General features: G+C 40.3%; 1 protein-coding gene across 2 annotated transcripts in view; it reads right to left on the reverse strand.

Annotated features, from left to right (window-relative positions):
• Positions 1–880: 880 nt before the first annotated feature.
• LOC128091254 (dynein axonemal heavy chain 5-like) overlaps positions 881–13,750 on the reverse strand; it is a 142,481-nt gene continuing 129,611 nt past the window's right edge. For both annotated transcript variants that reach the window (XM_052704307.1, XM_052704308.1), the window contains 3 exons: positions 8,067–8,275; positions 2,835–3,056; positions 881–1,545 (listed from right to left, as the gene is read on the reverse strand). In XM_052704307.1, the coding sequence (XP_052560267.1) occupies positions 1,324–1,545; positions 2,835–3,056; positions 8,067–8,275 (653 nt within the window). In that variant the 3' untranslated portion in view covers positions 881–1,323. The remainder of the gene's footprint in view (positions 1,546–2,834; positions 3,057–8,066; positions 8,276–13,750) is intronic.

A 13,750-nucleotide genomic window follows, 5' to 3' on the forward strand; every position in this document is an offset into this window, starting at 1 on the left:
TAAAGGAATCCTGCCCCAGCTGCTCGGTTTTCCAAGAAGAAACTTGGCCCCTTCTGCTTAGTAGTGGGTAGGACTGAGAATATTGAACTTCCTCGTGGAAAGAACTCTGTGCCTGCTAATAGTAGATTGAAACTGGGTGTGGGGAAAGGTGAACTACCTTCTTACATGGCTGCTGAAAAGAACAAGATTGCAAGTGCTTACTAGGAGAAAAAAAAAAGTGAGTAATGAAGCACTCACTGTTTCTTTCAGAACATCCAACAGCAATTTATTTTGCTTTGAATTTGTGCTAGTGAAAAAAAAGCAAAACACATTTTTTGGCCAATAGCTGTCTATTAAGAGAAGCAGCAATCACCCTTCAATCATAGGGTAAACTGCAGAGATGACAATACACAAAATAACACTGATCTTTTCAGGTGAATCTACTCCCAGAAATGGCTTATGTATCCTCTACCTTTTAAAAACATATATATTATTTCTTTTTCTTCTTTCTTTTTTTTAACCCAGACTAATGCAAAATACAGCATAAAATGCAGTTGAGAGGTTTGAGGCAGCACGATTCAAGGAAGTATCACCAATGTAGCAAATAGTTGGGCCAAAGTGGTGTTTAGGCATGTTTACTCTCAGAAGAGTTTCAGAACTTCTCACTAAGAATTTGGTGTGTGCGCATCTTCCTTCTAATGGGGCATAGGTTTGGCAACGAGTTAACATGCAAAAGCAGTAACGTGTGAAAAGATAAACTTCTATTACTATTTCCATATACAAGAGACTATTCAAGGAAATAGCAGCATCCATCTGTAAAACCACTCAGCAAGTTTACAAATACAAAAATCAAGTGCATTCACATACGTGCAGAAAAGGATGAAGTTTTATTATGAGTTTAACTCACTCGTCATTACTGCTTTAATAATGCTATGCATGATAAGTTTTTAACTACAAAGTTGATTTTAAAAAGAATCATAACGTACTGTGAATAAGACTTATACTAGGAAGAAAAGACAACATCTACAAAAGAACCTCCATAAATGCTAGAGCAGTTATCACAATCATAAGCACGTTTTCCCTAGCATTTCCTGTATGAGCAAACTAGCTGAATGTATTTCTGCTCCACAACAGCTGCCATACCTGTTTCCCTCTCACAATCCCAGGTTAAATACATTTAGGTGTATTCACAGTGAAGAGAGTAAACTGATCTATGTATGATTAACACGATCTCTGTACTCACTTGCTAATTCCCACACCACTCTGAAAATAACAATGGAATTCCTACTAGCTGCAAACTTATTTCCTAGGTGGTTATTGTTTTTTAGAGCTATTGTTTGGCCCTCATTTTGAACTGCAGAGCAGTGCCACCCCCCGTAAAGTCCAGTGATCAGGATTCTGTGCTGTTTTCAGGTACAAAGAGAAAATGTACGTCAGATCTGTCCTCCGAGGCGTTTTGTAGACAGGACAGGAGTAGTACAAATTGCCTTGTTGCTTCTTTGGATCCTGTAGTGCTGTCATGTTGACAGCATACACATGGACTACAGGAAGACTTGTGAACAGCACCTGAAAATGTTAAAAGAGACACTGGGCTCAGTATTAGCAGGATAGGGTGTCCAAACTCCAGCATCCTGGCATTGGACTCATTGGTGGACTGCAGCAAAAACAGCAGCCCTTCTGCAGAAGCACACAGAAGAATCCAATCCCTGTGCTCATTACTACAATGACCCCAACCTGTCTATAAGCCACTCAGAGAGAAGTCTGCTCAGAGAGAGCAGACTTCAAGAACCTTGGAAGGAACAGAAACTAAGAGAAACCAGCAAAGCTGCAACATGGCAAAGGATGAAAAAATGGCAGCACGGTTCTAGGAGGGAGTGAGACCATTGCCTTTTTTCCCCATCCTTTTCACCTCTAGTAGGTGCTCCCCATTCTTTCCCCACCTCCTGTTCCTTGAATGGCAAGACTGGAGCTGCAGAGGCCCAGCTGCATTCATTAAGCCTTCCTGTTACACCTGTGCTGTTGGCAGTGGAGCTCCAAAGACCCAGGGTGCCTCCTGGGTTATATTCAAAGGAGAACCCTCTGGCAATACACAGTACTCATTAGCAGAGGCAGAGAAAGGTCTCAAATCAACAGCTCTTGTTAATGATGCCAGAGCACCTGGGCAAACTCCATACATGAAGGATGTCTTTTCACAAAGCAGGAAATGAGTACCAGAAGCTGCCACTGGCAAGATCTGGTTTGGAAAACACTGCCCTCAGCCAGCTACAGAAGTAGCTACAGAGAGCAATGGCCTCGACTCCAGTTCCAGGCGAGAACAAAACTTTACCAGCACACACAGTGGCAGCTTTCCCTGTGCACTGACCAGAGCATGCAATCACTGCTCCTTAACTAGACTTTAAATGTGCTCAGTAGCCTTGGCAAAATGTAAGTTCATACATGGATAACTGAGCAGAAGCCCAGAACTAACTCCAATAACTCAAAAGCAGTGCCAGGGGCTTCTATTCACCTAAACACTGCGATCAGAGCAGGCCTGGACTCTGAGAACAGTGACAGGGCCCACTCTTTCAGTCCAAAGGATTCATGGGTTGCACTCATTCAGATGTAGTTCAGCACCTGGAGCCAAGGAGCCCAGCTACCGGTCTACTCAAGTGTAGCACCTCCCAAACTCATCTTCTGACAGAGGCTTTTTGGTCTGTTGTGGTGGGCAAACACCCTGTCCTTTTCCCAGTCCTGCTATTATTTTACCCTCTTACAACCTGCTGTGAAACATATGCTGCAAGCACTTGGAATACTTTCTGTTTTTCTCTGAACACACAATGTTACACTCCAGTTAGTGATGCTCCATCAGTCTTTACCTTCGGTGCTGACTCGACCAGCTTGCTGTTCCTGCGGTCCCAACCAGCCCCTTCGAGGATAAGGCCATATATATAGACCCCACCAATGTCAGCGGGAGGTGGGCCAGCCACGTCTTCTCTCATCATCTTGGTCACCTCATTGTGCAAAACAACATTGTCGAGTGCCCATCCTTTTGCCAAATTTGAGCGCGTTGTCTCCTGCCTCATGGCAGTGAGGAATCCCTGAAGAGATCAAATATGACACAGGCTTTTGAAGAAGCTTGAACGCACCCATTGCCAACTGTTTTCCTACACAGTAGTGACACAAGCAGTATAAACTTCAACCCACAGAATCTCATCTACGTATAAAACTAATTTCAGTAGTGTAACTCCAGTGCTTTCCTACACTGTCCCAGTGCCAGGCATTTGTATACACTTGCTATGCTTATGCTGGCAAAGAAGTCACTAAAGTGGCCTATTTAATGTATAGGTCTAACTCACCTTACTCACCTACTTTACAACAAGACAAATGGAGAAAGGTTTACACAGCTAGCAAATAAATGTGATTTGTAAGATTTTAAATGCAGGTAATTGCTGAGGCACCAATAATACCATGTTTTCACGCACTATATTACCTTTCCCTGTAGGAACACCATAAAAATGCTTTTCGGTCAACAATTCCCAATGCCTTTTGCAGACCACAAAGGAAGTACAAACTGGGATCACGTAATTAACTACTGAAATGCCCCTGTCAGCAGGGCAAAACATAGCTGCTACTCAGTGCAAAGCTTCAGTGCACTTACACAGCATACTGCTGCTGACACCAGCAAGATGAACGCTCAGCATTTAGCGAAAGACACTGGAATGGGTTGCCCAGCCCAATGAATGCTTCCTCCCTGAAAGCATTGAAGGCCAGGCTGGATGACACTTTGAGAACTTGGTCTAGTGGGAGGTATCCTGCCTATAGCAGGGGGATTGGAACTATGTGATCTTAAAGGTCCTTTCCAACTCAAACCATTCTATGATTTTAAGAAACTCATTCTCTGTTATAAAGGAACAAGAGGGATTTATTGGGAGGACAACTGGTAAGGTGCTTACAGTGAGAGCGCGGCTGATCTCTTTTCACTGAGGACAGGTGACAGGACAAGGGGAAATGGCCTTAAGTTGCACCAAGGGAAGTTCAGGTAGGATATCAGAAAAAACTTCTGTACAGAAAGGGTTGTTAAGCACTGGAATAGGCTCCCCAGGGAGGTGGTTGAGTCACCATCCCTGGATGTGTTTAAAAACCGTTTGGATGTGGTGCTCAGGGACGTGATTTAGTGGAGGGCTGTTAGAGTTAGGGTAGCATGGTTAGGCTGCGGTTGGACTCAATGATCTTTAAGTTCTTTTCCAACCTGAGCAATTCTGAGATTCTAAGAAATCAGTAGCAATGAGGGAATTTATTATAATTTTTAGTTTACTTTTATTCATCCAATCATAGTGGAGGCTGAAGGAAAGGAAAAGAAGCTTCATGCAGCAACAGCAGCATCATGGTCTTGGTGTAGGGCTAGCATTCAACAGCCAAGCCTGGTGCTTCTGCTGCAGGCCTTAGCACCTCCCAGCAACAAAGCACCCTTTCCATTATGAGATGACATTCATGAACTCGGATATTTCAGTTAAATGACATTGGTGGCTTCTCATTAATGCCATTCCAGGAACCCCAGGACAAGTATTGCAAAGAGCTTTTGTGATAGCAAAGATAATTGTAATTGCATTTGAAGTAGTTGAGAACTCTTGCACACCGCTAAGAGAGACAGGATTAAAGGCCAAATTCTTCCATCAGAATGGCCATTAAATGAAAGCAGAATCCTTGTAGTTAATTTGTGGAATTTTAATTTGGGGAAGCATGATAGTACTGTTAGTTTAAAACACACAGCATTCACTGCCAGAAGGCCCCACTGGGCCACCAGACCCAAATCTACTCAAATATGAAAGGGAGAAGAGCAGGAAGAGGACAGGACAGAATAGTGACTGCTCTAAGGGAATCAGTTCAAAGGCTCTGTAGAAATACAGATATAAAAGTAAGCTCAGATCTGTACGCTGTCTTCAGAGATAAGATTTAGTCAGCATACTCTTCTTGCAGAGATGGCTGAACCTATATGTTCTCTGCAGTGGGACTTGAAACACTTATATTCCCATTAGAGTGAATCCCAGATGGTGTTAAGCCTGCAGCTGAGACATGGAGCCCCAGTTTTGATTTCTAGTATTGGAACCAGTTTAATTTCTAGTATCTTTGTCCTGTTTGGCTAGTTGCTATTTGTTGTTGTTCTTGTTTTGTTTTTGGTTTTTGAAGGGTTGCTTTTTGTTTTGTTTTTGGTTGGGAGGGCTTTTTGTTTGTTGTTGTTTTGTTTCTGAGTCAGGAGGTTGCTAGAATTTTGAACTGCAGAAGATGATTTCTTCTTTCCCTAACCTGCCTTTTCCCAAACATCTCCCTGGCCTGCTCACTGAAGTCTGCTAAACATTGGCTCCTTTGCCTTCTAACAACCCATGCATACTAACTCTGAACCTTCCAGAATCACGCACCCACGGAAGCTGTGACAAGAAGTAAAGAAACCAATGTCTATTGTTTCCAAGATCACATAATCTCTTTCACCTTGCTTGTGGGGTTCCTTGTTTGTCACTTATTTTGTATTTCCTACAGAGAGCAAAATATTGCAGGGTTACTATGGAATCCAGCAGGCTCTGAGCAATGGAGCCATTGCGCTTCATCTTCCTATTAGTATTCACATTACTTTGGCATCTCAGGCTCTCGGAAATAGGCTGGGGGTTCATTACGCTGAGCACTCTACAACCAGAAAGACAGTTCTGCCTCATAGGGTTTAAAATCCACATATAGGACAAGTGGCAGCAGCTGGATACAGCAATGCAAACAAGAAAGCAATAAAGCAGGATCCAGCACAGTAAGGCAATGGGAAGGTAGAAATGGAAGATGTGTAGCGCTGTGGATTTGAGGATTACATCCAGGAGGCACCACTCTTTGTTTGGCGGTTGCCTTAGCCCAATGCAGAATCACGAAGGGAATCAGTTTTTCTTTCACACAGAAGCCTCAGCCTCATTTGTATCACCATAAATAAAAATTAACTTCTGTGCAACCACTGAATTGATCCCAGTATATAACCAGTCCAAGGAAAGGGAAGTCAGGTCCTATTTTTTTTTTTCTTATTGCCAGTGTGTTTCATTCTCCCAGTGCTATAAATCTATTTTATTGTCTTCTGTTACCCATGGCATTTACCCACTGACTATAAAGCGAGCAGTGAGATCTATGCAAGTAGGCAAATTACAAATTATTTAGGAGCTGCATTTCCTCTCCCAAATGAAAGGATTTTTTTCTGAGTTTCTCAGCTGTTACAAACAAGCCATTAAACCATTAGAACCAGCACTTCATCACCTCAGCTTGCTTGAAAAGATGGAAATCAGTTTTCTTAACATGAGAAATAATGGTTTTAAGTACAGCAACATTATTAACAATAATAATATTTAGCTAAATAGAAAATGTGTCTTTGTTCAGACAAATTTCTTGTGGAATGTTCCCACGGCCTGGGTTACAGAAAATAGAGACTATAGAAATAACCATTTGATTATGAAATCTGTGATTGTCAGCACCAATGGTTGTTCAAGTCAGGTAAAGACATCTTCTTCTGGACTTTTATTTCTCTGCACAGTATGTATTTAGGGACTTCTGGAACTATGTGTCAAGAAGTGTTTAATTTTAGAATTTCTAGAGGCTTTCTCACTTACAGTGCTGTATTAAATTGTATCTTGTCTGGGGACATTTTACTTAGATTACTTGGCAGCTTTTTTGAGGAATCCAGACACATGGATCCAAAGGAAATGCAGAATGCCTCAACTGGGCTGGCCAAATTTCAGGACTGACACAACCCCAGACAGCAAAAACAAAGCCAGTTCAAACAGTCAGTACCAAATCTGTGTCAGCTCTTCCTCATCTGTAGAGCAAAAGAAAGAAGTAACAAAAGCCAAAGCCCATCAGGGTTGCATCCAACCTGATTACTGCCACAGTTACTTAGGAATATTTTAGTGTTCTTAACAAATCAAGTACAGAAGCATAATAGTTTCATTAAAACCACTTCTACTCTCTTTCGTACTTCTGCTTGGGAACCCTTTACTCAGGGATTTTATAAGCATGCTTCTGTGCTTTAAAGTTGTATGGGCAGACAGCTGACAGACAGGCTAGATGATAGATGAGCATTTCCCAGCAGTAGCACTAAAGAATATTTGCCACTGTTGCTTACCCTCTTCAAGGCAGCTGTTTCAGCTAGCTTTTGCATTGCCAACAAGTACTGAGATTAAAATACATCTTTAAAATAGCTCTTTGCTAAGGCTCCACAGCAACCTGTTGGCTGGATGCTCTCTCAATGACTCAATTCCACAATTCACAGTTCCCATAAACATCTGTGAATCACAGAAAGCTTTAATGAATGCGGTTATCTGTGCAGAGGATATGCACATCACCAAAGTATGTGTGCTTCACCTCTTCTAACTCTGCTCTCAGCTGTTCCCTTTTTTTTTGTTTGTTTTTTGTTTTTTTGTTTTTCAGTCTTTATCAGTGTTTTATTTTGGGGTGCAGGGTAAGGGCTGTACGTTTTATATGTCTTTCCAGATCAAGACTGGCATAAGCCTGGGGTGGTATAAATAACAAGCGTTCCATTTCAAGGAACTGATTTACAAGGATTGAGAGTGAAATCCAGATCCCTTTACCCTATGTCAAAGTTTTCAACCATATTTTGTCTTGTCCTTTAAGGGGTTTTCACATAATAATGAAAAACAGATTACTGTAGCAGAGGAGAAGATAAAAACAGGAAATGTGGAAATGGGAGAAAAAATGTCATTTCTATCCTACAATCAAAACAATCAGAAGATCATCAAACCACAGAATGATTTGGGTTCAAAGGGAACTCAAAGCCCACCCAGCCCCACCCGATGCCATGGGCAGAGCTGCCTCCCACCAGCTCAGCTGCCCAGGGCCCCATCCAACCTTGAGCTGGCCTTGAGCAGGGCTGGGGCATTCCATTATTTCATGGTGTCATTTTTTGTCAAGCAAAAAATTCATTAGATTTTGAACTTAATTTGTGTTGCAGTTAAGCTAAAAATGTATTTATTTAGATTATACTTAGGATAGTCACAATGGAGTTAGCTTGAAGTTCTTTCACTGTGTTATCTATTACATAGCAGCTGTATCAAATCCGGCAGACCTACCTGTGGATTAAAGAACCCTGTCATCCAGAACTGATTTGGTCGGCCATCCAGGAGCCAAGTGCTGAACTGCTGGTTTCTTTCAAGAAGCTCAGTAAACCAAAATCCTAAAGTTGTAGACTCCCAGGAAATCCGAAACCATAGTTTGGGAATTCTGGCATCATACATACTATCCAATGCATCTCGCAGTTCTTCTGACATAATTATGGTTCCTGGAAGATAAGTAAAACATTCAGCATGAACTTTCCCCCGGCTAACAAAGGCAATTAAAATTTTCCAATGACATCCTGAGTCTAATAAACCCTCTTTTGTTGTCCTTTAATTGCACACCTGTTGCACCACAGTCTTATCAGTGTGTAGTTAATTTGCACAAATTTATAAGACTCGATTCAAAGGAAATGTGACAAGATAAAAGATATTTCTTCTGTTATTTTGATCAGAAATAAGGATTTTTTTAAACAATTTCTCCTTCGCATACAATATTTATACTCATTATATTGACACTACCTTTGGAATGTGATTAATTATTTAAAACTTTTTAATATATTTTAATAGCTCCCAAGTACATGATCAATGATAGAGATATACAGTATAACTCATCTATATCCTCAGCATGTACTGACAGTTATTATATTCATTAAATGCACTGCTATTAATGATAACTTTGTACACTTCCATTATCAAGATTGCCAGTAGAAAAAGAGTATGTAGAATAAAGCTAGAGGCAAGATTTATTTGTTTCTATATTTATTTTGGCAGTGTATGCTCGTATTATCCATGCATAGTACTGTTGTCTCCATTAAAATATTGGCAAATATGACACTTGCCATTCCATGTGCCAAAAGCTCTTACATCTTACCAGTCTGTACTCTCAGCAGTACTGACAGCAAGTACATGCCTCATATGCGAGATAGGACAGGACAGGGCAGGATAGGATAGGACAGGATAGAGTATCTTCTAAGAAACTGATCTGATAGCCCCCATTCTGATTATATGTTCCTGTAATATCAGTCTTCACTACATCATCATATACACAACTGCTGTTACTGCCAGAAGGGTTATTTGGTGATGGTAAAGATGAGCTACACTTGCCCTTACCATCATATTTGTATGGAAATGAGCCCTGTATTAAGCAGGCAATCAAATACTTTGCTTCCATGGCAGGTTCGCAGTTGAGGAGAAAAAGGAGAATATCCAGAAACCAAACATCAGTTTTTAATTTAGATGAATGCAGTGGCTACTCTAACCACCTGTATAATAGTGTGCGAATCTGTTGCTTTGTAACTATATGTCAAATAGGCTTCATTTTTTTCTAGTAGATAATTACAGAATCATTTAGGTTGGAAAAGGCCTTCAAGATCACTGAGTCCAGCCATCTACCCGACATATTGAGTCCCATCACTAAACTATGTCTCTTACTGCACACACAAGTGACTTGCTCTTATTTACATGCATCTTTTTCTATACAGCAAATGCTATGAGAAAAATCACCTTTCACAAAACCCCAAATATAAAAAAGTGCTGCAGCAGTACAGGTTGTAGCAAACACATCAAGCTATTCTGCATTCTCTGTAATGGCTTCATAGTCAGGTTCACATTTGTGTTCTGGGATATGTAAAAAGTCTTTTATAACACAATTTGTAAACATCCTCATTTGGTATAAAACATCTCTAATAGAACACTAAGCACAAGCATTTAAGGAAGAAGTCACTCTGTGTCATTTCTTCTTTGCCTACAAAAATGTAGTATTAGATTGTACACTTGATTAGCCCTCTGGAGGCAGAAAAAGTGAAAAACAAATCATGCAAAACATGATGGCTACAATGTCAGAGTAACCTCAGTGAGAATAGAAAATAAGCGAACAGAGTCCCCTTTTCCTCGGAATCATTGCCATCTGAACTGAGAAATAACACTTTCACCTTTGGTTCTTCTTTTCACACAGATAGAGCCAGCTTTCTCCTGAAACAGGGGTTATGAGAGAGCCACATTTTCTTCCCAGTTCTGGGGAAGCCATTCTATGATTCAAATAGAACATGGTTGAAGAAGGCCAGCGACCTGGTGTTGCACTTGGATCAGGGCAATCCCAAACATGAGTAGAGACTGCAAGAAAAACTGACTGAAAGCAGCCCTGTGCAGGATTTCAAGTTCCTGGTGGATGAAAAGCTGGACATGAGCCATCAGCATGCACTTGCATCCTGGAAGGACAACTATGTCCTGGGCTGTGTCAAAAGAAGTGTGGCCAGCAGGGAGAGGGAAATGATCATTTCCCTCTACTCTGCTCCTGCAAGGTTCCATCTGGAGTACTGCATCCAAGCCTGTGGCCTCCAGTATAAGAAAGATACATAGTTGTTAGAGTAAGTCCAGAGGAGAGCCACTAAGATGGTCAGAAGGGTGGTGCATGTCTACTACAAAGAAAGGTTGAGGGAGCCAGAATTGTTTCGTCTGTAGAAGAGAAGGCTCTGGGGAGACTTCAGTGTGGCCTTCCAGTTCTTGAAGGAAGTTTGTAATCAGCAAGGAGACTGACATTTTTCGTGGGCAGATAGGGCAGATAGGACAAGAGGGAATGGTTTCTAACTAAAAGAACTGGGTGGCAACTCTGCACATGACAGGGAGGTTTGGAATAACTTGAACATTAAAGTCCCTTCTAATTCAAAGTAGTCTTTGATTCTGTGAAGAGACTTGAGGAATGTTTATTCAACATAGGTATAGATGAAACATGGTTCAGGAGGCCATATTCTCTGTTGAATCACACCTACAGATGAGCACAATAGTTTCTAACCCGGAAAGAGGAGATTTCTAAGAATGATCATTTTTCCTATCATCTGCAGTCTTGTTCCAGTGGTATTACCTCTGCTAATCGTTGCTTGGTTCTTTAATTTCCTTGAAAATGACAGGTGTATAGAATTTCTTCAAGGAGAGTTCTACAGTTTTGAATGCATTCTAAATATTACTGAGAGCTTCTGAAAAGGAAACTGTTTAGATATAATGTTAAATATATATTTTGTTGAACTGATCTAAAAAAAAAAAAAAAAAAACAACAAAAAAAACCAAAAAAAACCCCACAACCAAAAACCAATAAATATAAACACCTAATCTAGGTGTTCCTGCTCTGGCAGTGGGATTGGACTAGATGGACTAAATGATCTTTTGAGGTCCCTTTTAAAACCTGACATTCTGTGATTCTTGCAGGCAGGCTGCAGCTTTTCAAGTATGTACATAAAAAACCAGTCTGCCTCAAAGTGTGGTGCAACCTCTCAGGATGGCTGCCCGTTATGACTCAGAGCAGCTGCTGAGAGTGTTAGGCCAAAGAGTTCTTAAGGAAGAGGTATGTTCACAGCCCTGGCCTCAGTCATATAGTTGCATAAATATATTCCTAGTGAGTGGGTGTCAGCCCTGGCAGTAGGCATACAGAGCTTGAATTTCAGCACTGCAGCACACTGAATGACATCTGTGGGTGTCGGGATGCATTCCTGCAGCTACAATACTCTGATAAAAATAAAAATGTAAGAAATAAAGTAATTGTCAGAAATGAAATTGATAGCAGATGAGAAAAACAACAGTACCTTTTTGGAGAAGGGTGATAAATGCATTTGGAAAACTGTATTTGATAAACTGAGTAAGTAGTTCAACACCATGCACTTCTCACATTTAACTTCTCAGAAGATCAAAGCCCTGGTTACCATATGAAGAGACTGAATGTCCTATGAACTTAATGTGACAGTCTAGAAGGTATTATGAATCAAGCCAGCTGTTAGTAACCGAATTATTTTTTGTTTTACTTCATGGTATTCGCTCTCTTGAATGGAATAAATCTCATCTGAAATGGCTGATGGAAGGTCAGGTCAGTCAAAGATGTTAGGGCATTTTGATACTTACAAAACAATACTTACTGTAACTACGTTGTGTGTCCTTTTTTCATTGCCTTAAACTTATTGTCTTGCTTTCAAATCACAGCTAAATTTAACCAATTGGTATATAGCAAATGAGTTCAATCAGTCTACTCAGTTCTGAGTAGTACTAGTTTTATTGCTAATTAAGTAGTCTGTTCTTTTAAACTGATCTGTATTTAGACTGACTCATTCAATAGACATAATGCTGTTTATGGACTATATTGGGAATTGTATTATTTCACGTAGTTGGTCCTTTCCCTACCACGCCTATCTGAAAATGGTGGGATTTGTAAAGTTTGGGTCTACGTTTTCAATTTTACATTTAGGAAAATCTCTATCTGGATTAGAAACTATGAATTTCCCACACAAATGACTGGATAAAGTTAGAAATGAAAAATCTTAAACTCCAGTATAAACCAAAATAACCCTCAGTTCACAGACTGATTCTTTTCACAGGCACAGGATGTGAATCAAGAAAACTAGAATAATTATATATGATATAAATGAGATGAGGAGGAGTTAGCTTTTCCATCAAGTACAACTTGCCAGTGGCTGTCACAATTATAATAGGGTTGGAGACCATCCCTCGAGAACAATAGTTCCTAGACAATGAATCTGGGCAGAGCTCTGTCCTGTACAGAGGAGAGAGCTCAGTACACAGAGGAGAGAGCTCAGCAAGAGCATCAATCTGTTCTTGGCTATCACTGTAACAACTACAGCAGGTTGGTCTTTTCAGCCTTTAATCCCCACTGAAGCCTATGTCCCAAGCCGCTGGTTTTGTTAATGTCAGATCATTCTGGATGGACCAGACGCTCACTCCTTGTCTCTGTCACCAAGCTGCAACTCCCTCTGTTGAATGTGTTGAGGAGAAAATCCCAATTTGCTCATAACCTTATAAGCCTTCTTCTGTTTCTGCCTTATGGCATCAGCTAACTTGCTGGTGCTTTCCCCAAAGAATGCATTATTTATCATTCTACCCAGAGATACTACATACAGAGTAACAGATTTAATAAATAAATAAATAAATAAATGAAAAAATCTGTATATATTTTTTCCTATACTTAAAATCTGATCTTTTCTTTGCAAGTTGTAGTACGTTCCTATGAGCAGACTGATCACTACTGCTATGCTGAAAGAAATCAATTTCTCTGCTTCAGACAATCTTTCCTATTTCCCTGTTTCTTCCCTTGTAGCACTAGGGAACTTCAGCATTTGGAGATGCTTCTCAGGAAGCTCTCAAAGCTCATTTAACTACACTGTGCTGCTTTTCTCCTGAGCCACTCAACAGTTCAGTACTTTCTTTTGCTTCTGGTTCCCAGAATAGGAAGAGTAAATCAGGCAGGCAAGACCTGCAATGTATAACACACTCTCCATTTTTTACTTTTAGACTATTATTCTCTCCAGCCACACCCAACCTTTTTCTTGTTCTGCTTTTTGTTTGTTTCATACCTGCCTTTTCTGGTAGAGAATCCTCTGATTTAATTCTTCAACTCAGGAAAGATGAAATAAGAAACTTAAGTTGCATGCTCTTTTTTTTTTTTTTTTTTTTTTTTTTTTTGAGAGAGAGAGAGAGAGAGAAACAGTTTTCTGCAACAGTGAATTCCTTCAGTCAGTAGGAAAAAAATTTCAAAGTAGCCTCATACAGCCTAGCCTTGCAAAGTGTTCTGAAAACTTACTCCAGTACCACTTGCCTACATCCACTAAAAGACTGAAAATAAATATTTTAAATCAATAAACTAAACATTGCATTACAGTTATTGAGAGGTCTAGAAATAATATGCCACACTTTGCAGAAGA

Source organism: Tympanuchus pallidicinctus, unplaced genomic scaffold (genome assembly GCF_026119805.1).
Source record: "Tympanuchus pallidicinctus isolate F22 unplaced genomic scaffold, pur_lepc_1.0 scaffold5, whole genome shotgun sequence".
Classification (NCBI taxonomy): domain Eukaryota; kingdom Metazoa; phylum Chordata; class Aves; order Galliformes; family Phasianidae; genus Tympanuchus; species Tympanuchus pallidicinctus.